This window comes from Numenius arquata, chromosome 9 (assembly GCF_964106895.1).
Source record: "Numenius arquata chromosome 9, bNumArq3.hap1.1, whole genome shotgun sequence".
Taxonomy (NCBI): Eukaryota; Metazoa; Chordata; class Aves; order Charadriiformes; family Scolopacidae; genus Numenius; species Numenius arquata.
In genome coordinates, this window is record NC_133584.1 from 18,454,043 (window position 1) to 18,481,076 (window position 27,034).

At 37.3% G+C, this 27,034-nt stretch overlaps 1 protein-coding gene across 1 annotated transcript; it reads right to left on the bottom strand.

The window, feature by feature from the left end:
- Nucleotides 1-3,016: 3,016 nt before the first annotated feature.
- Nucleotides 3,017-23,807, bottom strand: DAW1 (dynein assembly factor with WD repeats 1). Its single transcript, XM_074153609.1, has 13 exons — nucleotides 23,701-23,807; nucleotides 22,393-22,465; nucleotides 19,961-20,105; nucleotides 16,785-16,843; nucleotides 16,104-16,226; nucleotides 14,544-14,643; nucleotides 11,849-11,956; nucleotides 10,826-10,932; nucleotides 7,493-7,595; nucleotides 6,984-7,098; nucleotides 5,830-5,906; nucleotides 3,704-3,866; nucleotides 3,017-3,051 (listed from the first exon to the last, which is right to left on the bottom strand). The coding sequence occupies exons 1-13, from the start codon at nucleotides 23,738-23,740 to the stop codon at nucleotides 3,017-3,019; spliced, it is 1,248 nt and encodes a 415-aa protein (XP_074009710.1). The 5' UTR covers nucleotides 23,741-23,807.
- Between the last annotated feature and the right edge of the window lie 3,227 nt (nucleotides 23,808-27,034).

Here is a 27,034-nt window from a genome sequence, read left to right on the forward strand (position 1 = left end):
TGATCACACGGAAGGAGCTGAAAAAGAAATTCTCACAAAACGCCACTTTTAAAACAGGAGTGGGTATGAGTATTATTATCCTCATCTATTCAGAAAAGAAATTGAATCTCAAGAGATACAAAAAGCACGTGTCAAGAGTACACATCACGTGCTTACATGGAAATCCTCGTCCTTGTCTTGCAAACCCATGTTCTGTTCTGGGGAAGTTACATGATACAAGCTACGGGCTTCTTTCCCAGGAAAACAAACTTGTGTATTCACAGAGGTACATACGGGAAGGATTCAGAGATGTAAAGGACACAAACAACACAGCAAATATGATTTCCACTGTGCCAGGCCTTACTGAAGCACACTTCAGGAGTCTCCCAAGGTAATCCTTCTCAATAAAGTCACAATGAACCAAGTTTGCCAGCATTTCAGGGTAATGTGAAATCCACATCCCACTCCAACCACCCAGTGATTAAAGTGGCAGCTTCGAGAGTGTAAGGTGTGTAGAAGCCAAATGTTTTTATGACATTAGAAAGGCACCAGGCAATAGAGTTAGAGCACACACATAAGCTATTTTGGCTTCAGGGACTGAAGTAGGATTAGAGAAAGGGATCGAGCTGCTACCAGAGACATATTTTAATATGATACATCTACACAATGCACTTTTAACATATTTATTAAATCTACATATGGGTAAACCAAGGCGCAGAGAGCCTAACATCAAAGCATTCATGTGATGGTACCTAGAGTACTACTGAAGTTCTTATGAGGTGCCAAGTGAGCACACTTTTCAGCAGTGCTGTGAATCACACCAGATGTGAATGTTTTTCACATTTGAGCATGGAAACCTAGATAACTCAGCCTGAAAAGCAATTCTACTCACTCAGTGAATCTAGGGAGAGTCAGAAATAGAGCCCAGGTGGCCTGCCAGTCCAGTGCTTGCTCTACAAACCTCAACTCGCTCACAGTTTCACATAAAAATAGGGCAATAGCTCAAAGCCAAGAGCTACAACAGATGTTCAATTCACTGAATCACTAGCATAGCATAAGAAAAAAAATCATAAAGGAAAAGGCAACATAAAATAACCCAACCTGAATGATTCCGAAAAAAAAGAAATCTGCTTCCTAATCCAAATCTACTTTCTAGTCAAAAGAATTTTTTTTTACTTTGTGATGGTTACACAGAAAGTTAAATTTCAGTTTTTAACTATGTAGCAGTATCTATACACATTTCATTACATTAATTTTCCTCCATTTTTGTCAGCTAGAAACCCCCCATGTCACACTTGTAAGCACAGGCACGAAGCGATCTATGGACACTGGGTAATTCTAAAGTAACACAGGACTACATTGCCCTTCCTGCCCCTTTTAATTCCAGATTACTTAAATACGCTGTTGATATCCTAAACCCTTGCACAAGACAACAGCAAACACCACAAGCATTACAGTAACATTAATATCAGCCACTTTGCCCACTGGCAAAGGTTTAATTTTAAACGCTCTGCAGCACATTGCTTAGGTCTCCCACAACACGACTCTACTTGAAACAACCAGGATACTTGCCAAGTGATGACAGGCACTTTTGTTTCTTCATTTACACACAAGGGTGCTGGCAAGCACTCAGAGACAGTCAGAATGCATCAGCATTAGTAACTTCCTATTAAATTTAACAACATTTAGAAAGTCAAGTCCATTAAGCACCCAGAGATAGACAATATAAACAAAATACCTTCAAGTTCATTCTTTCCGGTGCACCTCCTCTCTTCTTTCTTTCTTTCTTTCTTTCTTTCTTTCTTTCTTTCAGTCAACACACATACTTTGCTCAGTCCTACCCTCTTCATCCTTCTTCCAAGGCAGCTGGAAGAGACCAGTCAGCTCTGTTCCTTCCCTGCTCCCCTACAAAGAGCAACTGGAGTTTCAGGTGCTCTGCTATGGAAGTTGGGAGAGCTCTGCACAGGTGAGACCTGTTGGAAATTGCTGGTGAGAGCTAAGCCTGGGCCAGAGCTCATTGTAGGGTGGTAAATAACTTGCAGGAGTACCTCATCCACTTCTCAGTTTATGTCACGATCCTTAACTCCAAATCTTTGGTGTGCAGAGTTTCATGCTGGCTGTAATCTTTGGGCCAGGATTCAGAGTTGGAGTCACCACCCATATTATTTTTTTACCTTAGGTGAAAATGGGAGAATGAGAGCTGAGCAGAATGAATGGAAAGATGTGGGCAAATATGAAAGGGGGTGAGTGGGAGTTTAACTACAGCATGCATGCAACAGTTAATAGCAATGCAGTTCACAACTGGTTGCTAGTTTTCTCCAAAAATACCAAGTGGGACCTTGTATTACAAGCAGCAAAACTGGCATTTTAATTCAATACTTTATTATACAACAAAAAAAAAGGAATACAAAAGTACTCAGAGCAAGTGCATAACATCACCTGTTTCACACCTGAGGGTACTATAATGCTATATTTTTTTTATTAAAAGGGTTACAAGTTAAAAATGACACACAAAGAAATGGGGTCATCCTACTGGATTCATTCACACTAATGATGATTTCTCTCAGGTGACTGAGATAACACAGCCAGACCCTTCTCGGTGGTACCCAGTGAAGAGGCTACATGCACAGATTGAAATACAAGAAAACATTCCATTAAAACACAAGGAAAAAATAACGCAACTTTTTTTTTGCTGTGACAGTGATCAAACACGAAGCAGGTGGCCCAGAGAAACTGTGGAGTCTCCATCCTTGGAGATATTCAAAAACATGTCAGTCCTGGGCAGCCTGCTTGGTTGACAGTGCTTTAAGCAGGGGTCTTTTACTGGATGATCTCCAGAGGCCACTTCCAACTTTTACTATTCTGTGATTCTATATCTACCAGACATCAAGGCTATCCAAATCTGGGTAACTTTTCTACTTCAACAATGCTGAAGGCAAACAGAGGGTAAAATAAAACAGATCTGAAAAACTGAGTTTATTGACTGTGAAACTCACAAAGTAGACATATACTGAACTGGATCTTTCCTTCTCTTCAGTCAGTGCCATATTCTACAGGTGTTGTCCTTGCTCCCTAGTAATAAACACACATTGTGAAGGAATCCTTTAGCTGTATCACACAATTTACCCAATTTTGTTAACACCAACAATCTACCCAGAATGCCAAGGAGCTAGAGAAATATTTTCCTGTCCATGACTAGCAAGAGACAGCAGACCTACAGCAATATTTTCAGCTGAGATCATCCTGCATCCCATATTTTGGTAGTTCAGTCAAAAGATCAAAGCAATCACAAATACTCTGTTCACATTTTTTCCCATGATTTTTTGTCTGAAATGAAGGAAACCTGAGCAGAGTTCAGTGGCAAATACACAAGAGGTGTGCTCCCATTTAAAAAGCTTTGCCTTTTGCTCATCCAGACCTCCCTCGTTGCAATGGATTGTGAGAAAATGGCTTAGTTACTGCTCAGGTGTTAGTATATGCCCATAGGAGAGCCAGGAGGGTATGCCCATGCTTTTATACAAATCTGTTCATGGCCATATGCACTTAAACCTCAGTTCAAAAGTGAGTTTCTAGCTTTTCTTCACCATATTTTAAGTCACTGCTAGTACATGTATTTGGGATATGGCCCCAGGAAGCTTTTCAGACTCTTATTTTTTTTACCATAACAAGATTTCAAATTTATCTCAAAAAAGGGGAAAAAAAAAAAAAGTAATATATTAGTTACCTGTAATGATTATATCACCTTTGTAATTGAAAGCACAGGAGAATATCTCATCAGTATGTCCCTCTAATATCTGAAGGCAGTGTCCAGTAGCTGCATCCCAGAGTCGAGCTGTTTTATCAGAGCTGGCTGTTAGTATACGATTGCCTTTAGGGTTGAAACATACCTTTTAAAAAATATAGAAAAGAGTTATATTAGCAAGGAAGTCAATATGCCTGGAAAATGCAGCATATCTACTGATGAAAAGATGAAAACAGGAACCAGCAACTCTTGTATTCAGCTTTTCAGCTAAAATTAAGGACAGTATTCCACTAAATTCACCCTGGCAAACTTCTGTGTCTGAAAACTTTGTGTATGTACAAAGGTCTACACACAATGACCTTACTATAGGATCAAGACTTCAGAATATTATCCACCAAAATTACAATTGCTCTACAACTGTAACAACCTTATTTAAATGTTATCATTATTCCAATATAACATTTATACAGATGTCATAGAGTTCTACATTAAATAACATATGTCTCTATAATATCAAAAATTCCACTGAAGGCAACTTATTTTGTAGTATGTCTTCATATTTGTTAAACATTCATTGCCAAAATTGCATGTATTTCCAGATAATCAGACATATTTTTATAGTGCTAACCAGGCAATACCAGGTTTATCATATAGTGCACAATTGCTTAATTACTGAGGGGAAAGTTCCTGTTCTTCAGAAAACTGATTTCCAAGTAATAACCTTCCCAAGTGATCACAGCTTCACAGAACATCTGCAGAAATAGACTGACTTTTCATCATGCTCCCGGATGAGCAGATTCCCCTTTCCAGCAAAGAAATCATGCCAGCACTAAGGACCCTGGTGGAAGCTGTCCCTAGCCTACTCGCATGTCAGCATGTATCCAGACTGCATTCCTCAGTGCATCTACACTGAGTGTGAAATATCGCAGTGTGTATATAGTGAGGAAAGACTAGCCCTTCTGAACTTAATAATTCTCTCAGCAGAGTGATTAGAATAGCCATCTCAATACAATGAAAGCACAAGAGTTTTGTTCACTAAGAACCATCCTAGTCTCAAATTATTAATATTTCAATTACAAAATACATCAAACAAAGCAGCACAGACTTAGCATACTAGCCTGGAAGCTAGTGAAAACTATCTACTTGAAAGAATGATGAAAAGGTGAAAGTATTAAATAACAAAGTTTGAAAAATATGTACAATTTTGGAAGCAACTAAATGTATTTGGAACCGAACTTTAGCATTCAAAATTGAGCCAGACAAGACTTCCAGCAAAGTACATGAGCACACTCCTCATGACCAAGTGATTTTTGAAACAGGCTTTATATACTTTCAAGTCCCTTATGCACTTCTGAAAATAAGACTATGTATTTTGCCACAGAAATATGCTTTTTCTGTTCCATTCCATAAATTGGGTGTGCAGAGAAATGAGAAAGAGTAAAGAGAAGCAGATCTGGTAGGCGCAGGGAATAAGGATGATGGTAAAAGCCTCAAAGGCAATAGCCTTAAGATGTCATCAAGAGACTAAAAAACTTGTGCTTATTCTGTTAGAGAATCTGGGGACTCTAAGGGCTTATTAACACAAGTAGAATTTAGGACAGGTCAGACAGAAGCTGTATTAACTATGATCATAGTGAGAGAACATTTGGACAGCATCCCCCTCTCTGCTCCCTGTTTTCTGCCAAGTGATTGCAGAGACCCAACCTATATAACGTTCTAGAAAAAGAGGTAAGGACAAACAATCATTTCAATGTTATCAAAGCCAGGTATCCCTGGGAGGAATGGACTTAAATAGCTTGCTAACTGCCACAACTCTAAAGACTCAAATAGTAAATAACATGACAATATGGAAAGATGGCTATTGGTGGAGCACACCCAGTATTATCATAGCTCAGAAGTAGGGAGTTGGAAACAACTATTGACTGACAGCTTTTAATCTAAAGGATTGTTCTCTTAGAAAAGACAACTTCTTAGCCAGACCTCTCAATCTTAAATATTAACAGTATTACCACGACATTTTTAACGGTATTCCTGTGCCATGGGATAACTGGTGGATTGGATGTCACACGTAATCAAATAAGGAAAGGTGCAAACCACAAACAACTTACCTTTGAAATTTCACCTCCATGGCCTTCTAGCTTTGCAATGCACTCTTTTGTTTCTGCATTATAGACTCTTGCTGATCCTGGTGTAGTAGATTAGGAGACATTTGTGACTGGTATGCTTAAGCATGCATTACAGTAAGAACATTTTAATAGGGTTGTAAGGGCCTCATTCTCAGGTTTGATTTCAAAAGAAATAGAAGACAATAGAAGACAGTTCCCCCAAGGATAAAGTATGTCAAAAAGAGTCTGTAATCTGGTTGGAAAAGGTTGACTGCTTAATGGTTTCTGCTGGAAAATTTCTAAAATGTGAATACAAATGTCCACACAGAACATGAACCACTTAAGTCTTTAGTTTCAGAATGCATGTACAATATATTCAGAAAGCTTTCACTATATTTCAGATATTCATTCTATTTAATAAGCTATTAATTATATTTAATAAACTAGTGTTTACATCTCTGGAAACTTTTTACATTGTCTTATGTCTTAATTTGGCAACTACAGTAAATCATATCCAAATAGTGCCCCCCATCCACCCTGGTATCCTGATTCTGAAACCGCAAATCAAAACACTTAAGTATGTAAAAACAATATGATATGTAATTATGCACTATAATATACCACTGTGCAGGTGAATACAAAAAACTATTTAATGTGCTTCCTAAAAAACCAATAAGCATGCAAAACTGCTGCATACCAATAACAAAATTGCTTCTTTCACTACGTCTTTATTGTCTATTCTCTTGCTATGCATTTGGAAAGCCTAGTTGCTAATCCACCATTAAAATTCCAACTACCTTTTTCATTTAAGCCTAAATTTGAGCAACCCAAATCAAACTTCACTCCAAAACTACTTACCTAAACATTTAAAATGCATTTTCACTCACAAGTGAAATATTTCCCAGCAATTTCAAAGTTAAAGGGGAAAGACTTATTGAGTTGATTAAAGTGTGAAAAATAAGAAAATCTTCTCTGGGGAAAACTTAAGTTTAATGCCAAACTTTCTACAATGCAACAAACATTGCTTGATTCTATAGTTTGGAGTCACAATAATCCTCCTTCATCAAGCTACATTCAAAGCAAACCCAAAGGAAAAGGACAAAGGTGTTTTATGCCACTATTGCAATTCTTAGAGCAGTCCCAGTCAATTCACTTACCATCAGCAGAGGCAGCTGCAATACGCTGACCAGCATAATCAAAGCAGACATCCAATATTTCATCACTGTGACCTGTTAAAGTTGCTATATGTGCCCCAGTCATAGCATTCCACAGCTGCATAGACAAATAAGGGTAATTTTTTTGCTTATTTTGACTAATTTACTTGATAGATATCTAGTTGATCCGTAAAGCAACATGTATAGGCCCTTTCTGATGTCTGACAATGTATTAACCTGAAACCTGAATATAAATCAATAAAGAGTCATTGTTTAGTCAGTTTAATGAAGTCTTGTATATTTTTTATTTTAGCATATTGATTAAACGAGCCTTAAAACATATTTTTATTTAACTGGACTTCGCTGAAACTAATAAGCTTATCGGTTTTGCATTTAGCTGTAAATTCTTTAATGAATTACATGTACTAGTTTAAAATAATGCTCTTCCATTTGCAAAAGATATGTTTTTATATATCAAGTAGCTGTATTCAGTACATACTCAACTTTCCTACCATGCATGTTTTGTCCATTGATCCAGTGACAATGAGAGAACAGTCCCAGTTGAACTGTGCACTGCTAATCTCTCCTCGGTGACCTATTAAAATATGTAACATCCTACAAAAAAGAGAATTTACATTTTTAGAGTGTATTTTGATATACTCAAATTATAAGTAAGCTTATAAAATGGTATAGTTAAGGTGTCAAGTCTTCACCATTTTATCCATTAAAGCAATTAAATGGAGCGGTACAGCTCATTTCGGATTCTAGTACTACATAAGTTCGATTTTTTATCTTTGAGACAGAGAGGCAGTAAGGAATAAAATGGAAAAGCCCACCCTTCTCTTTCAAAAACATTTTAGTGAATGTATTTCCAGTGAAATGTGATGACTTTCTGGTGCCAGAAACAGATTTCTTGTATTCATCTACATACAGAGCACATACAGCAAGTTTTTCCACATTACTCTCCCATTATCCTACTTCAATGAACTGTAAACAGTACATCTTTAAAATTCCATATAATCTAAACTATTTATAAAATCCACTGAAGATCAAATGGAACTTAATCAGGTACTTAATGTGAGCATGTTCGCAAGTAACAGGCAAATGACGGCCAAAATGAAATATGATTTCTAATCCTCATTAATCCTAAACTTCTTGCTGCACAAGACTGGCAATACTAGTTCCATTAAATTCTTCAGCTTTAGCTGAATAGAGAGGGTAAAATTAGCCATTATTGCTTCCAGTGAGTTAATGGCCTATAAGGCAATGAACCCTAAAGATGATTAATTGCTATATATGTATTAAAGGATTAGTAAATTAGGTTATTATCATAATGCTAATATCACTGTATCATTAATAGAAAACTGCTTGAACTAATGGATAAACTAATGACTAGAAAAACAACTAAATGAGTTTAAGTGACTGAAATGTTTTTATTCATTGTATAAGGGTAGCTAAATTAATATATATGCTAAACGAACAGCAAAGCAAATCTCCTAGGCAATTGAATTTTCTATGTTTATGATTAAAAAAACTTGATTAAATTCATGTCATTTTATAGAATTACTTCTTTTACTTTTGAACAGTATGAGGTGTGCACCATTGTAATTGTGCAGACCTTTTTACAGTAAAAAAAAAAATCAACAAGCAGAAAACAACAGTGGAAAACTTCTTAATTTTGTGAGCATATTATTTGGCCATAGAAACTGCTTTTATTGTAACACCTAATATCCAAAATATCTAATAATGAAAAAGTTTTAATTTAAAATTTTAACATTTTCATTTCCAAGTTTCGAAAAGGCAGTCCAGGCTTCAAGCTTCAACGTAAATATCTGATCAATAAGCAGAATAAATAGCAACATGTGGAACGTCTCACAGAAACCACTATCTATCAGATAAACAATTAGAAAGAACCCAGAAAACAGGCTTGTGAAATGCCATAAGAAAATTTCCATTTAAATTATTTAAAAAAAAAAAAAAAAAAATCAGCTGCAGTCATATTAATACCTCTTTAGCCTTCAGTTTCCAGTGAAACTTAATATATGGATGCTATAATATTTGCACCAGAATTGTAAATAAGAAACTGTCTCTCTCTCTCAGCATCTCTCAACTCCTGACCACAGTTACAGGCTGTTGATTTGTCAAATGAAGCTCTGAAGATAGCTTCAACTGAACTGCAGCTGACTGTATCTGCCATGGAGAAATTATTGATGAAATACAGACCTGTATTCCAAAAGCATGTCCTGTGTTGTATGTGCGTGTACCTCTCCCTTTTTTCTTTCTTTCTTTTTTTTTTTTCTTTTAATAATTTTAACATTTTATGAAGAAAATCTTGAACCTTTTTGAGATTTCTTGTCCCTACATCAGCTTCCTTCAGGACAATTCTGGATACCTACCCAGAATAAAACTGAGGAACACAGTCACTCACCAGAAACAGCCAGCAAAATTAAAGGAAACTCCAAGTTCAAACTCAAATTTGGAAAACAACGTTTCTCATATATTTCATATGGTGAAAGACGGGCACATACAAGATTTTTGCAAATCTACCTGAACCTGTATACAGCAAAGTATGATTTGCTCACAGTCTTTCTGACTGCAACTTTTCATTATTACTAAATATATACATCCCCAACTGCCATCTAAAAGGCTGAATGCTGGCCCTGGCACAATTATATTGCCCACCAGCTAATTACCAGAGCTGCCAGTGTTTAAACCAGAATTTTTTCCTTCATATTCCACTTCCTGGTATTGACCCTGACGTGAAGTCCACATTTGTTTCTTAGAAAAAAAGAATGCAACAATGCAACATGAAAATCCCAAGACTGAATTCGCTGCAGGCTCAGACAAGAAGCCGTAAGAAGCAGCTGTTTTCAAAGAAAAAAATATTTTTGCAAGAATACCAGGCTGAACGAAGTTGAATCCAAAGGTCCAATTTGCTGAGTGAGTGCCTCCTAAGTATTTACATGCTAAAAGTTCAACTTCCGGTGTTGAATAAGCTCAATGCTTAAAGGATGAAGCCTTAAATTATGTACTATGTGTACATTATTTTTTAAATCACGTGATTACCCCAAGATATCACTATACACACACTTTCCTTTTATATATACATTTCAGAGATATTCCCCTTGCTCTCACAAAAAGAAAAAAGACATGACCTCTGGAAACGTAATAGAATCGTTGTCTTCATAGATTACTTTGTCAGTAATCAGGGCAATCACTTTATTATTTTACTTATACTGAGTTTCCAGTTGAAAAAACAAGTAGATTTGTCAGGATAATACAAGAAGTTCATATTTAGCTACTACATTATTATTTGTTGCATCATAAGCAAGACATTTTGTTCTCTGTAGTCAGAGGGGAATTTTCTCCTCTTTATAAATTTATACTGACATAAAGGATTGTGGGAAGGAAAACAGACCCTCTATAGTTTTAAAAGACAATGTGACCAGACTACTTTTCTATGACATAAAATATACTTTCTTTCTACTTAAACAGCCTGTTCCATCTAGAAATTCTAGATACTTTCCAAACCATGAGTTTCCATGTTGATAAAATATTTTTTCTGTTTGGAGAATTCATCAGCAACAAACACAGGATCTGTCCATTCTGTCTGCCTCCTCAGTGCTCATAAGATGGAAATTTAGAACAAAAAAAGATAAAGAAAAGCATTTCACAAGCAGCATTCCTTTTCAGAAGAACAAAGGGAACAGGAGTAACATGATAAGATGAAGGAACGCACACTCTAAATGAAGCAAAAATAGTCTGTAATTTGTAGCTCAACATTGTCTCTTAAAGTTTTCATTAAAACATGCAATGTAAAATGATATTTATTAGTACTTCAGTACCTGCCAGTGCCAACATCCCACACTGCTACTGTATGGTCAAAGGAGCCAGTGATAATCCTATCTCCAGTGGTGTTGAAAGACAACGCAATAATTTCTGCTGAGTGCCCCTGAAAGAATTTTAGAAAAGGAGTATGGGAATGTAATTATTACTTTTTCATTAATGTAGTTTAATATGTAGCTTTTTTTCAGCAGCATAATCCTTCTATAACCCTTTGATTTATTATCTACTGTCTTGTCCAGTATATCACAAGTTTTACGGAAAGATCTACTGTGGAACAGTCAATACCCCAACAACTGAAAAAAATCGGGCACATCACTTAAGCAGTGAGCAATTGTCCTGGTGGAGAGGGTTGGAAAAATTAATTTAAACATACTTATAAGATAAAGGTTCACACATTCCACTGCTCTTTGCTCTGCTTGGGGCTCTGAGGAAAACAAAGTCAAGGAAGATAAAATGCCTTCCTCACTCTATAGGCCACATACACCAAAGGAAGCTTATGCACTACCTGCTACTTAGGATTTATGCAAGAGAAATGCATTGTAACAGCACAGGCCAGTCTGAACCTGTGTAATCCCAGCAAGCCACATAGAGCAAAGAGACATCACAATCTAGAGGCAGCTGGATGGCTGTCCTCTGCTGATGCTTACAGGAAGAAGATCGATACAGATGTAGTGTCTGACATTAATGTTTTCAGAGTTACTTCATACTAATGCAGAGGTGGTCATAATTTACAGTATGGCAACATGTTTTAATGAGCAATTGAAGGCATTCTAATCTATAGCAGTAGTGTCATTAAAATGAGAAATTCTGTCTTTTGATAAATAGGAGTTCTTATAAAATACCATAGCTTTATCATTCCCTCAAGTGTCCTTAATCTGTTTTGTAACTGCAGTCACTGTGGGAACCCCTGGTAAAAGCAACTCTGCAAGTTTTGAAACTGTTGGAATGGTTATACTGTTATTTATCTCAGAAAACTAAGATAGCAAGGAACATCTTTGAAACTGTAAGGAAGACAAACATACACTTAAAGTGACTACTTCTTCTCCTTTCTCTATATCCCATAATTTGGCAGTGGTATCCATGCTTCCAGTTGCCACCAATGTGCTCTGAAGATTAAATGATAAACATACCTGTAGCAAGAAACATTGGATGGAAGAAGTGGGAGAGTATTTATATACATTTTCTCAAAAACAATGGGTCAGGATTAATATTTTTTTTAAAAAGACAAAAGTCTGACTTAATATTTTATGCAGAGTTCTCCCAACAGCTCACTAGAAGAGCAACAAATCCTTAACACATAGCTCTGGATGACTACTCAAATTAAATGGACTAATTGGCTGCTTTGCAATGGCAATGCCTTAAAAAGACTTACTGGAAGATTTCCTGCATTGTTTTCTGAGCCTGGATTAAAATTCACTATTTAGGTGCTTCATTTTGCATCACAGGGAGAAATTATTTAGTTCACAAAGTTTTAATGAAAAACAAGACTGAAGTAGTTTGAGAATTTATTAACTGCATAGTTAACTGTCAGAGAACTATGTATTCAGTATCAGTATCTTTAATACAATAGATAAACTTATGCAAACTTAATAAACAGCTACAAATTTCTAAACCTCATCCTCTAACTCCAAGAAGCTTTAATCACACACACTTTCACACTCTTGCGTGCACACTCACTCATCCTCTCTCACGGGAGGAGTGGGTTACAATCACCCCCCCCTTCCTAGCAGTACATGTTCCCCTACTTGACCACACCTGCCCTAGGAGACATGGGCACTCCAGCTTTAGTTGAATCCATGCCACTGCCTACAATTTGCTGATCCACATACCAGAGAGATGGCATCCAAATTTACACATGCACATCTCATGGGTGTGGGGGGATGGACAACAAGGCCTTTTTGTTGAACTGCGTACTGACAATCCACTGGTCAGATGCAGACTCTTCATGGTGTCTCCAAAAGGAAGCCTACACTCTCTGGTCTAGGCAGAGATTGTGATGCCCTTGGTGACTTCTGGAAGCACCAGAGCAGGTTTTGACAACTTCCAGACTAATATCTCCCCCACCCTCTTATAAATTATCTTGATTCTTCCATCTTTTTCTACTTCTTAATTTTTCTTTACTTCAAAATTCTACTTCTTTATTTCAAAATTCTCTTTTAGATCCTCCAGTTACTGTTCAGTCCTACTGAAAGTCCTCCCTAACACTATCATTTGGTAGGCTTCTTCTTTCACTTGGTCAGTTTGGGGCAAAGACCCTCCAGACAGTTTCGTGCACCCACAAACACACTTTGTACACTCACACTCTTAACAGGTGTCATCATCTGGGCCACTTGCCAAGGGCATCACCACAGCATCATATTTATTTATTAAAAAGCAAAAACAAAAGCTCAACAACTTCCTTAATTCATTTTTCAAATTAAAAAATCTTGTAGTCATCTTCCCATTTTCTATAATTATTCAGTATGATTGTTCTGCTAATAAAGAATAGGAGGTGCCATGTAAAGAGGAAAACAGTAGCTAAGGTCACTGGTGCATTCTCACTATGTCCATTTCTTTTTTTTTTAATACTGAATAAATATGAACATGCCCTTGCCAGCAAAGTATTGTATGCAATAATGGCCTTTCAGAAACAGGTCTTATTCAGAGAAACACATAATTTTCTGCTGGTATTATCTTCTACTAATTACTTGCTAGCACAACTCATAACACTCTGGTTCTAATCTAACGCCTAGAGAAGTCAGAAGAAATTCAGATGCCTTTAAATATTTAGTGAACTGATTTGTTGCAGCAAAATCACTGCAGCCTGTCTCAATAAACAAACACATTCTCCATTGTAAGGGATAACTGTCTCAAATTATCCAGGGAATCAAAAACCCACTAAAACCAATGTCACGTTCCACCAAGGTAAATTACCATCCAACAAACACACTAGTTATAGGCCTCACAATCTACAAATTAAATTCCAATTGTTTCCAGAAACTATTTCCAGAAACACTTTATTAAATAATGATCGTATAGCTATTTTTGTTAAAAAATATATTCTGCACTGAAATTAAGAGTTTCAGTGAATTTGCCCTGTTCTTTTAAATCTGAATGCTGTGCATCAAGATATTCGCTAATGCTAATAGGGATCCCAGTGCGTTGGAGAGGAAACCAACCATTTCTAAGCTAAAAATATTTTCAATTCATCTTTGACATTTCAGCACCTCACATATTCCCAGATAATACAGTTAGAATTTTAGAAATTTGTTCTTCTGTGTCTCCAATTTGTCCTGTATGTTAGGTACAGATCTTAGCGTGAAAGACAGCAATAAAAGCAATGATGTTCTTGTGTATTTAGTTCTGCAAATATGAGGCAATGCAAGATATCTAGAAAAAAATGAGATATGTAAACAAATAAAGGAGTAAATATGTGCAATAAATTGAAAATTCCAATTGTTACGGTGTTTTTCAAAAATGTTTTAACATCTAGTAAACAAGTGAAATTGGAACAAACTAAAAATAAAAATATCATTTCAAACTGTATACAATGTTTTATTCTATTTCTTAAGAACTATTTTCTTGCACTGCAGAAACATTCACAATATCTGAATGTGTGAACAGATGCAGTAGAATAGCTGCCCCTTCCAGTGTCAGCTCACAGGGAGTTGGAACCCACAGCCATCAATGATGGAATAAGGAAACATAAAGGAATAAGAAATGTCCATCAGTACTCACTATTTCTGCACTATGCCCTCTGAAAGTATGATAACATTGTCCTGTTTCTGTACTCCACAGTTTGCAGGTTTTATCAAAAGATCCCGTGGCAATCTTGTCACTAAATGGAAAAAATCCTGTCATTTTTATTTAGAAACAAAACTCTGACCTCAGACAGTAAAACTCACAGAAACAATACCCAGCTATTGAATTTTGCATGCATTTTGGTGTGTTCTGCTGCACTATAAGATCCTGGAGCAGGATTTTACAAACAGAAGTTACATTAATGGAAAAAATTAGCAGACATAATTAGTTTTTGAAAGAGCCGCTGTGCTTATCTATTAGCGCAGAAGTGTTCATAATTGATGACTAATCTAAATTAGGGATGAGGTTATCTGCTGCACTTCCAGATGTATTTGAAAGTTATGTCATTTCAGCAGATAGCATCTGTTTATCAACAGTTATAAACTCTTTTTATGAGCAGTTTACCCAAATTTCAGAGGGGTAATTACCACTCCCATCAAATTACCTAGAAAATGTAGTAAGGGACACTGTATCGAAACCCAAAGATGAGCAGAAAAAAAAAGTTCTTTTTTACTGAACTTCATTTAAAATAGCTCAGGGGTCTTATCAGGTTTTCACTTGCTATATATCGCATCTCCACTTTTATGCTACAGTCCAGTTATTGATCTTTGCACAGATTTTTGTCATATGCTAGTTTCTTCCAAGTACATAAAAGAATTTTATTAATTGTTTTCTTTTTTAAAGTAAAGAATAATATCAGAATATAAGACATTGATATAGTGGGTTCTAGATTAGATAAAGTCTTTTCATTTAGAAGGAAATGATGATGCTTCAAATAGCATAAGAAAAAGTCTTTAACTATTATTTCCTGATGTTAATTGTGTATTGCTTAGCTGATAAATCAGACATCTCACAGTGAAAGAAGTAATGTGATTCAATATAAAAATAGAAATTAATTTTTCTCATTTTGCTGAGAAGCAAAATGATTTACTTACACACAACAGCTTCCTCAGGAAGCAAATGACAATGAAAGCTCAGTAGCTAACGTGTAATTCCCTTCACCTAACATGTGACAATTCTAGCCTAGGGCAAACAGTTATTGCAGAAAACAAAAGATGCACAGATTCATATTTGACATTCATACAGCAGCACCCTGTGGATTTTATAAAAATTACTTAACAGCTGTGACACTTCTAAATCCTGTCCTAAATAATAATGAATGTGTCACACCAAATGGAGAAGTCCACTTCTGTTATGACAGAAATGTTCTTTCTCTTTAACTTTCTCCTTACCTGAAGCAACACAAGATGTCAGAAGTACTTATATCTCACATCATATACAAATTATAGCAGAAAACAGAAAACATTCTTGAGTGTACCTCTTAAACAAATAATATACAGTGTTGTCCCCTGGTGATTAGCTATAGTTGAACTTTACAAATTCAGAATTTGAACGCTTTACATTTGAGATAGTCTATTTGATGTTAAAGTCTGAGTAACAGTCCTGTATTTGCAAATTAACATGCTTAGCAATTATGCTCAGAGAAAATATATGTACCCATAGGGATTATTGAAAGCTATTGCATAGACAACATTTCCATGTCCCTCCAGCGTACGTAGCTCTTCTCCTGATGCAGTATCCCATACTTTGCAGGTTCTGTCATAGCTTCCAGTGATAAAGCTAAAGCAAAGAGAAATTAATTTCTGAATACAGTAAATAACTTACTGGTCCTGGTGCATAGTCAAATGAGTTATTTCCACAGATTTCAGTTAGCGCTACAAAATGTAGTACAAAATGTAGTACAGTAGTACTAGTACTACAAAATGTAGCACAGTCTACTTCAGTTAGCACGGTCTCAGACCCTAAATATCTTCTTTCTTTCAAAAGATAGATTAATGACCATAGAGATTCCCTTTCTTCTTTTTTTTTTTTAATATTACCCATAAAAAAACTTGTTTCTAATCTTTAATGTATTTCAACTAGAAAGCAATCTGTTGCTTTCAAGACATGAAGAAAAAATGATTAGGCCTCTGCCCACAGTTAAATCAATTAACATGAAATTCCACTACAGTGAAAATCCCAAATGAATTTATGTCTAAGATGCTTATAAGCAGCACAGATGAACTCTTTGAATTCTTTTTGCAGAAAGATAAGAGCACTGAAATTCTCTTACAATTTAATTTATGAATACAGAACTTCAATTAGTGATTATGTATTTTGACTTTGAAAACAACTTACCGGGAACCAGATTTGTTAAACGCTACATTAGTCAGTGGCAATATATGTGCTCTAAGTACCTGAAATAGAAGCAGGGGGAGGAAGAGGAAAACAACATTTGATGCAAATAAAAAAACCAATTGCTTAAAATATAAAATAGGTTAGTATTTTCTCCTCCTCCCAGCAGATTAGCAGTTACATAAATCCCTCACTAAAATATCTTCCATGCCTCAACAGGTTATCACTGCAGATATTATATAGTATTGATTTCAAATTTGTATTTTACTTGAATGAACTGTCTTTCCCACCATGTTTGCTTTTTCTCCACCTTCTCTGAGATGAGCAAAGTAACCCTAGACCAGAGCTGAAAGGACGAAAACAAATGAGTGAGGAGATCACATCTAGTGAGATCACTGATGAAAGAAATCCCAACTAATATTAAGCCTTACATAGAGAATCAAGAGATCCAGCTGAATTGAGTATTTTGAGTCTTTTAGGTTATGGGATGCTTTCAGCTAGTATATGATTTTTTTTCAAAAACATGAAGAACAGAAACAAGACACATCTACGTCCTATGAAGTCATGGCAAAAAAAGGCATGCAGAACCATAACAAAGATAGTTATCGAGACCAAATTCAAAGAGGGAATTTCAAATTTGATGTGTGCCTGTACTGTGTAGGTTATGGAGGTGGCGGGTTTTCTAACATTGCTTCTAAGGTCCTTTAATCAGGCAGTATATATGTTTCATGTAAATTATCTCATAGCCATAATAATACATATTAAGGTTTATTAAACATAGGTGAAAACGGTTTCAGATACTGCCAATGAAAGTCAGTGTGCTGTGATACTTTGAAAATGACCAGAAAAAAAAAAAAGTCTGATTTGTGTTTGAATAAGGTGGCTACTGTATAACAGGATTTGCATTTAACAACTTTCACCTATTACAAGCTGGCTTCTGCTTGAGTCTAAAACATAATAAAATCATATCCTAGAAAATCACAGCAATTGCTGACAGTGAAGTAAAGGGATGTTAAAAATACAGCAGTGGTCCACTAGGTCTTCTCTGTAGTGTAAGAATGAAGACGAAACGATTTATGAGCAATACCACTTAAACACTGACATATTACCAGAGCTTCAACTTTTTGTTCTTATCTCTAGCTTTCTCAGCTGTCTGTCTCCAAAAGAAAAACAAAAGGAGCTTAGAGATTATCTGCTGAGAAGAGTAGGGACTGATAAAATGGAAATAACCATGGTCAAGTGAAGGACTGAGAGAGAGAGAAAGAGAAAACATATTTTATGTTAGAGAAACAGCAATTTCTGTTCTCTACAGAAAGTAAGACAAGTTGTACTTTCAGCTACAGCAGTGAGAATAAGCAATCAAGATGTGGAAATGACAAAAATATTCTGCTTTTTTTAAAACAGCCACGGCATACAAATATCTAGATACAAGAATGGATAATCACGGAAATTTATGAAAATTTGATCCATGACATTTTCAGGGTTCCATGCAGGCAGCTCTGAACAACAAACATGTTTAACAATTATGAGAAAAAGGGAGGAAAACAAGATGGGTTTATGTTCAATTTCAGATCATGGGACTAATTCTGTTCTTCCAATGCCCAGTGCTGCAGTTGCTTCATCCACAGAACTCTAAGCCAGTAAGAATTGCTTGTGTAAGTGATACAACAGTCAAACCCTAAGGCAGTATTTAAAAAATGTACCTCGATTCTGCAAAATCTGCTACAGCAGTCCCCAAGATAAAAATCTGCAAATCACTACAGCATAGCATTGCTATGTAATAGTTTAAAACCTGAGAAATTGCTACAAAAGCTTGTTTCCCTACAGGGTGCCTTAACACAACACCATCACCACAATTACTGGAAATAACAAAAAGATGGGTTTATCCACTCATTTAAGATTATGCTCCAGTGCAACAGGAAAAAATATTCATTTCCAAACAATGCAAAACCATGGAATGTTTTTTGAAAAAAAAAAAAATTTCACTCCCACCCACCTCTTGTATTTTATTAGTATCTCAGGAACACCTGATACTCATCTTTTCTTTACAAGCCATACATGGAATTGAAACATAAACCAAACTCATTTCACACTCTTCTAACTACTCTTGAGTGAAGGAAATAAGACAGCACTGATTGGATTTGCCTGTCCCTAGTAGTTTGAAATTCAGAAGCTCAAATGTGGCACTACACCCAACAAAAAACAAATACTTTATTTACACTGAAATTTGAACAAGCATCTGATGAGCTGTCAGTCTCTGTGATGAACAAAGAATTTTAAAAGCTTATGAAAAGCAAGATATTACCTCAGTTGAGAGCATACCTTAAAACAGAACAGAAATTTTTTAAATTCAAAATGCCTAATTACATAGCTCTGTTTTCAAGATTAAATACACGCATCTTTGCAGAATTCACCCAGATGTGTAATACTGGTCAAAAGAATCCAAGTTATACCGAGCAACATGTAAGGGGTTTTTTTAGCCAAACAAACCAACACAAAATTTTTCCCTTTCCTCTAAGTTTAAGAAGGTATCAATAATATAGTATTGACCAGCAATTTTTAATGGCTACACATTGCCATCTGCTGACACAGTAGAGATATAACACTTAATTATTTCAGATTGCAACATGCAATCTCTGGAAGTAATTTTATTTTTATTTCCACAATGAAATACAATTAAACCTATTCTCTTCTGATAGACTGAGTCCTGGATTTGAAACCCTGAAAGGTCTCTCTAATCATTGTTCTTAAAAAACTTACTCGTTTAAAGTAAATTTTTAAAGTACTGTCTGTAGGCTGAAGACGAGATTTTTCCAGCAGCTAATTTACTTGCAATCTAGTTGCAGGTTTTGTTCAAACAAAAATGGGTGTTGCTGGTCCCCATGACAAACAAGAGAATTCTTTCTTTCCATCCGAAACACACCCTTGTACATAAGCCTGTGTAAACAGTGTCTAGGAACACTTATACCTCCCAGCCTTTTCGGGGAATTCCTGGCAGACATAAGAAGGCCAGACTCAGTTGCTCTGGTCAGTGTAGAACTGACTGTAAAGAGCCAAGAAATCGGCCATAAAGTTCAAATTTTGCTCTCATGTACAATATGCAGCAGTAAAAACATTCTCAGAACATTCCAACTGAAGCCCCCCAAAATGCCCCAAATTATTTTAAAGACATCTCTGACCTTAAAAAGATAGAACTTGTGATCCTCTTTTTCCTCTAGCTTCTCTTGCAATCTTCGTACTAAACGTATGACGTGTTCCTTGCATGAAGCTGTGATGAGAGGTTCTCCTTTTCCAATTTCTTCTACTAAGGCTATGGCATCTGTGCTAATTACGAGGGGAAAAAAAATAAAAAACAAACAAAAAACCCACCCAAACCCCACCAGATTTCATCCTCTGGCAATAATTATGAATATAAACCCAAGAATATTATTTACTTGCAGAGAAACTGAAGCAATTAAAGTATATGCATTTATCTCATTCTTTAACGGCTTAAAGAAATACGGATAAATCTTTCTTGATTTCTCTACTTCCTTCCCTCTCTTCAGGAAGATTTAACTTTTAAAAATGTTAGCTTGGCAACAAATTTACCTTTTCAAAGGGTTTCCATAGAGGGTCAGACATGGGAGATGTGTATCCAAAACTGATAGCTTTGGAATAAATATCTAAATTTAAATGGAATTTCATAAATTCCAAAAAAATTGCCCATGAAGTAGCAACAGGATAAATTATATATAGAAAGTGTTAAAATTATCTCTGTGGCTTCACAAATCTATGCCTGTTCCTGTAACTCTTAGTTATAGGAACAACTTCCAAAACATGGTCCACAGTCTATTGGTGTCCATGGAGCCCCCAGGAAGTGGTTCACAGCTAGTCTGCGGAATTGGATCATCTTTTCATACCATCAGATAAACTGCTGATTCCTGGCCATCCATGAGAAGCTGAGGGTTGATAACACCTGGCAGTCAAAGCACCAACATATACTTAAAACCAGTCCTAGCAAGAAAGCCTAGCATTTCTGTTAATATGTAAATTATTGCCATCTAAAGGGGATTTTCTTTATCAGTCCTCTAAATGGGAGCCACTAACAACATCCCCATAAATTAGTATCCTCTTGGTCTTTATACTCCTGTTAAGTAATACTAGACAACTAATAATTTTTAAATTTGGATTTTTCACCTTGCATGTGCAGCCTACAAATAGCTGATGAGAGGGAATGAAGCAGACGGAGCCAGACTTTTCTCAGTACTGCCCACCGAGAGGACAAGAGCAAATGAGCACAAATTAGAAGAAAAAGAAAAAAAAAAAGGACCTAGGAAATTCAATCCAAACTCAAAAATACACTTATACACCTTTTTCTGTCAGAGTGGTCAAACACTGAAATAGGTTTCACAGAGAGGTTCTGGAGTCTCCATCTGGGACATATACAGAATCCAACTACACACAGTCTTGGTCAACCTACTCTAGCTGACCCTGCTTTAGATGGTCTCAAGAAGTCCCTTCCAAACTAAACGATTCTCTGATTCTGTGACATGCCATTATGTTCTGTCACCCAATGCACAAAGTAGCCACTCAAGTAACCTCTCAAGCACTGGTGCATAAATTGCACCCAGCAATATTAAAGCTAAGTAACTTCTTAGGTCATTACAACAAAGTTGTCCTATTCCTCACAAGGAATCCACTGAAGAGTTTCAGACTGGTGTGTTCCAACTGTCTGAAAGCTGGAGGCAGCTGTGATTGAGTATTGTCCTCCACATAGCACATCTCACTTGCTTCCTCATGAAGTAACCTCTGCCTTCTATCTTACCTAAAGATATCCTATCAAACTTAAATCTAAACTTGATTTTGAAATACATTGTATTTTTTATTCTTCAGTTAGGCCAATCTTTTAGATATAACAAGCCCCTGCCGTTTCTCTCATCATCGGCGGGAGACTAGAAAATCACATTATGCACTCTTACTTGTTCTTTCAAAGAAGCCAACTGCAATTAGGTTTGCAACAAAGGAAACCAGAAAACTTCCACTACTTGCAACAGAAGCAAATACTTAGTTTCTCCACATAAACATATGAGAGGGAATCACTTACTTGCCTGTCTTACACCACCTTACCTATGGTTGTTATGAGGATTAATTAATTAGCAGGAGAGATCTGAACTGATGCTTAGTTGTTATTTTCAGTGATTTCAACAGAGGTCATTTAAACCAATGTACCAGGGGGGCTGAGTTAGAACCACTGTTTGGAAATGTTCTGAAGACCAGAAATACTATTGCAGGACCTAAGAACTAACTGTCATTGATCACAACATTACAATGTTAAGCACTGTGTATTTCTGCTGGCTTTGTACAGGCATCTTGATAATCCTAACTCTATAAGCAAAAAGAGACTTCACCTCTGAACAGAAAATCATGACGGTAATATTCAGCTGGAATGCAAGATTCTGTATTTAAAATAAAAGGAGAATGATTTGACTATGTTATTTTCTTTTCTGTGTGTTCTTCAGTGAACAAAGATATAGATGACCCCTATTATGTTTAAAACAATCAAACAGAGTTGTATATGAGCATGCTACAAAACAGCAGAGAGTGCTTTTATCTGAAATAACATCATACTTACTTAGGACTAAGATCAAGTAGATCTATAGATCTGGTCTTTGGCTTACCACCTTGTACATATTCCAGAATAATTCCTTTTAAAAAAATTGTAATAAAAAGGTCTTAATTAGATGTCCAAGATTGTATAATACACACTGTAGACAGCAATGCTTCCACTTTTATTGCTCTACTGACTCCAGCAGACCTCCTTCTAGTTCCAAGAACTGGAAGGAGATTGGCTGTTCTTGCTGAGAGCTAGCAGGGTGATGAACAACTCTGATGTGTTTATACAATAAAAGATATTAAACATTATTATTTATGAGCCACTTTCTATTCTGGAAATGGATGAGCTCTTTTTTCCCCAAACAACCTTCATTATTTCATCAGCTCTATTTTCAAAGGAGCTGTCCTGAAGATACTTGCTGTAGTTTGGTGTTCCAAGAAGCCTGGAAAGCATGTTTTACGAAACTTGTTGTATTTATTTCAGTATTTGCAAGGCCTGTATGCAGTAACGCACAGAAAATCATAACACGCTTTCCATTTCTAGGTATGCTCTGGCACCTCTGCACCTTCTGCGGAAGCATTAAAATATTTAACCACATAGCTTCCTGTTTTGAAACAGTTGTTAAAGAATTCTGCTCCTTGGCTTTCTGTGGGAAAGGATAACTTAGATGAATTTTTATGTCATTTTGCATTTTACCAAGTCCATAAGAAAAGTTATTAATTTGGAAGGAAGATCTGTTATTACAATAGACTTCCTGAGTTGGCCATCTCCATCATGTTTCACTTCTGAGTATTCATTAAGTCTCCTGACTGAGTTCATGATAAACGACGAAGAGGGCTCAGCAGCACAGCTTGTCAAAGCCTGGTTCTGCTAAGAAAACTCATGGAATAAAGAAGGAAAAAAAAAAAGAAATGTGGCAACTTGTTTTGCTTTTGATAACACATATATGTTTTTTGGTGCCAACTACTGTCACTTTTGACCTTTTAAACTCCTTACTGCAACGCAAACAAGATCGCCTTGATTTCTCAGTGATGTTATTAATTACAGCCCCGATGAGCTGCTTCCAGTCGCAAGCCCCACCACCAACCTCAGTGCCAAAATACCCGCACCTGAAGCCAACCCAACGCCATTCACCCGCTTACTCCTGCCCTAGCCCATGACAGAGGTGAGGAAAACCTCCATTACAGGAGACCCCCGCGCCTCCCTGAGGGGGCCGCCCAGCCACACGCCCAACGGCAATCCCCACGTCTGGCCCCAGCCCCGCCGAGCCGGCACGGCCCCTGACAGGGCAGGGAACCGTCCCGACTTCCCCGCTCCGCACCGCACCCGGCGGGTAGTAGCGCAGCAGCAGCCTCCTCAGCTTCATCCTCCTCCTCCTCCGCCGGGCTTCGGTCCCGTTCCCATAGCAACGCCCCAACAGCGCCTCTGCGCATGCGTCCGATCCCTGCCGGGTCGCCTTTTCGGGCCTGGGATAGATATGGTGGTGACTCTTCAAGGCCTTTAGGCCGGGCTTTTGGCATCCACAGGGATGGAGGGGGATGAGGGGGCACGGTGTGGAGAGCTGAGCGCCAGCCCTGGGAGCTGCACAGCCGGGGCAGGAGGAGGACATGGCTGCGCAGCCGAGGCCTAGGCCTCGGCTGCGCAGCCATGTCCTCCTCCTGCCCCGGCTGCGCAGCTGAGGCCTCCTGTGCATAAACTTATAATTATCCCCCCCTGAATTCTATCTACCTTTTATTGTCCTTTCGCTTGGTATGGCAAGGTTTTTCTGCAGTTTTCCCAGCTCGTCCTGGCTAGCCCTGGCAGAACTGCTCGCACTGTAGAATTCCGACAGGGCTTCTGATTTCTGCCCGAGAAAAGGGAAGTATCAGATCTTCAAAGGCTAGAGTGCACCAAAGAGAAAAATTATAAAATTGGGAGCGCTAAAGAGCCACAAGTAATGGCATAGCAAATACACGAAAGCTATTTGAAAAGCAAATAGTCACTTAATGACTAAGGAAAACAGGCAAAGATTAGAAACGGGTACAAATAACCCAATCGGCTTAATTTTTTAAAAAGAGACTCAGGCCAGAGACACGAGTATGAAAATACTGTTTCATCAAAGAGAAGAAAAATGTATCAGAAAAGAGATAACCAACATGGAATCATTAAAATATTATTAATAGAACAAACAAAATGAGTCAAGCTCTATGCAGAAATGACTGTAGAGCATCAATAGGGGGAAGCAGTGAATACGTTTTCATTTAGCAAATCTGGTAGCCCATGCTGTTGACAACGGGTCAACAGAAGACAGTTCCGATCAGTGTTTAACAATACGTGACTTTTCTGAAAACACCCATATGGCTCCCTGCAGCTTCACTTTGAAGATAGTCCTTTGATTTTTGAAAGCTAGGAAGTAAAATACAATGGCCAATTCCAGATTTACTCTGGGACATGACTGAGGGACAAAGCGGTCTATGGGTTTTTCATTGCTATTTGTTTCTTTTAATCTTTTGTCTTATTTGTATGTGAAAAGTCTTGAGGCAGATAGGAAATATTTTTATTAAAACAAATAATCAGAACAACTTCCCAACTGAATTGACTTACGTGGAACAATCATATTCAAAAACAACTTTCTGAACAACCTCTAATCTTGGTGGTCTCCAATTTCTTAACAGGTTTTTGTATTTGTTTAACATAATGTGTATCCGCCCAGGTTATAATTTCTAAATAGAAATATTTTCTTGTTCTTTTAACTTAAGTGATGTTACCAATAAACGTGGCATGGGCACTGCTTCCTACACTAACACCTGCTTTGTTCTTCGTGAACACGCATTCATGCAGCCTTTCTGGTGCCTTCAGTATTACTTAACACCAACTAGAAGTGCTACATTTAATTTTTTTAGTCAGACTTGACACTTTTCAACAACATAAATGAGTATCTGCAGTTCCAATATAATTTATATGGAAAACACCGCTTCAGTTCTGTACGTCTGGGTTGTATTTGCGTCATCAAATCAATTATTGTGATATTCTTGAGCAATTGTTTTTTCAAGGTTTTGCATATCATATGCCAACAAGCTTTTTTTGCGTTTGCTTTTCATGAGACACAGAAAGGGAAAATGCAGCCCAGTCTGAGCAGAGGAGAGGGAAGTGGAAAGGCTGCAGAGCTCCATGACGTCAGTACCCGGCAGTTCGACACATTCTCTCCTCACTTTCTTGCTGTAGATCTCCATCTGAACATGCACACCTCACAGCTTGTCATCACCCGGGATTAAGAGGCAATAATGACACTGGAAGATGATAAATCAAATCAGGTCCCAACACTTACCTCCTTCTTCTGCTTCTCTAAGCAAAAGATTCGGGAGCAGTGGAGTCACAACAGAAATCAGTCCCTCTTAGCTCTGGGCCTGATACCCAGACTGTTCCAGGGAGGCACTGCCATAATGGTATTGCTTGCTCTGTTAGTATATAGGAACTAGAAAAAATTGCTGACCACCTGAGCGGGGGACAAAGAGCTAACACTATGCTGAGATTAAGTTTTCCCCAGTGCCACCCAGGACAGGCCTGTCTGCAAAATAAATATATAGTAACTAACAGTATGTCTTTCTAACAAAACAGAACCAGAGTTGTAGCACAGGTGGGATTACCTAAGGCGACTTTAGGCATCAAAGATAAAAACTGCAGAGAGGGAGTGAAGGGGAGAACTTAAACACAATTAATTATTTGAGGACTAGTCAAGCAGGGAGCCTGATGATACAGCAGACTGAGCTGAAATCCATACCACTAAACCTCGACTGTGAAGCAGAAATTTAACTCTTTTTCAAATTCAGGGAAATGGGCAACTAGTGTATACTTTTAGAAGGAAAATTTGTAGGCTGCTGGGACAAGATTGTCACCCTGATACTTTTTAGCATCCAAAGAGTGCACACAGCCTCTAAGCCATGGAAGGCCTGCTTCAAAGAATCTGCATGCACACTGTAGAAAGTTCAAAAGGACCTACCCTGGAAATAAAAATTTAATGCTGAAACGTACAGCCAGGATCTCCAGCAATTTTTATCTCTGGATGACCAGTTTTTACGTACAGTATTGATGTTATCAGCCTGGAAAGATAACTTATACATCAGTTGCTCTCTGTGCATTTTTGCTTATGTCAGCAGTTTGCAGGAGTGGCAAAAAGTTAAGATACTATAAACCTCACTATCAGTCAATATTCAAAAGCCTTTGAAAGGCTGCAATATACACTTATCTAGAGTGCTGGAGACAACTGTGTTGGACACTATGAAGCAGAAGTAATACAGTTACAATTAAGAGTTTCCTTTTGAGAGCTCTGGGTTCTTCCTGCCAACACAGGTCTGAAATCTCTCTTTTCTTGAGCCAAAGTACTGTCCTGAGAAGAATAACAAGAAGAAAGTGTTTCTGACTCAAACACACTCTTGCTTGCAGAGAAGAGTGGGTTTTAGGCTTCCTGATTTAAAGTTGTATCATGACCCACTTGTTCTGAAGTAGGTCAGTCTGTGGTATGCTGAACTAAATCAGAAAGACCAGCCCAAGAGTAGTCTGAGTTAAGGGAAAGATGTAGAAAGCCACTTCCTATTTCTGTTATGCTAGTAATGGGCACAGCAGATTTTTACTAAGGGGAGTTTTTCCATGTTGCCCTTTCTCGTGTGCTGTCCTTTCTCAT

Excerpts from the sequence above, each read along its gene's own strand:
- DAW1 (XM_074153609.1), bottom strand. The coding sequence starts at position 23,740 with ATGAAGCTGAGGAGGCTGCTGCTGCGCTACTACCCGCCGG. Across the intron at positions 20,106-22,392 it reads CTACTTGATCTTAGTCCTAA|CACAGATGCCATAGCCTTAG; the intron begins GTAAGTATGATG and ends CCTCGTAATTAG. Across the intron at positions 10,933-11,848 it reads AAGAAGTAGTCACTTTAAGT|GGGCACTCAGCAGAAATTAT; the intron begins GTATGTTTGTCT and ends AAATTCTTTCAG.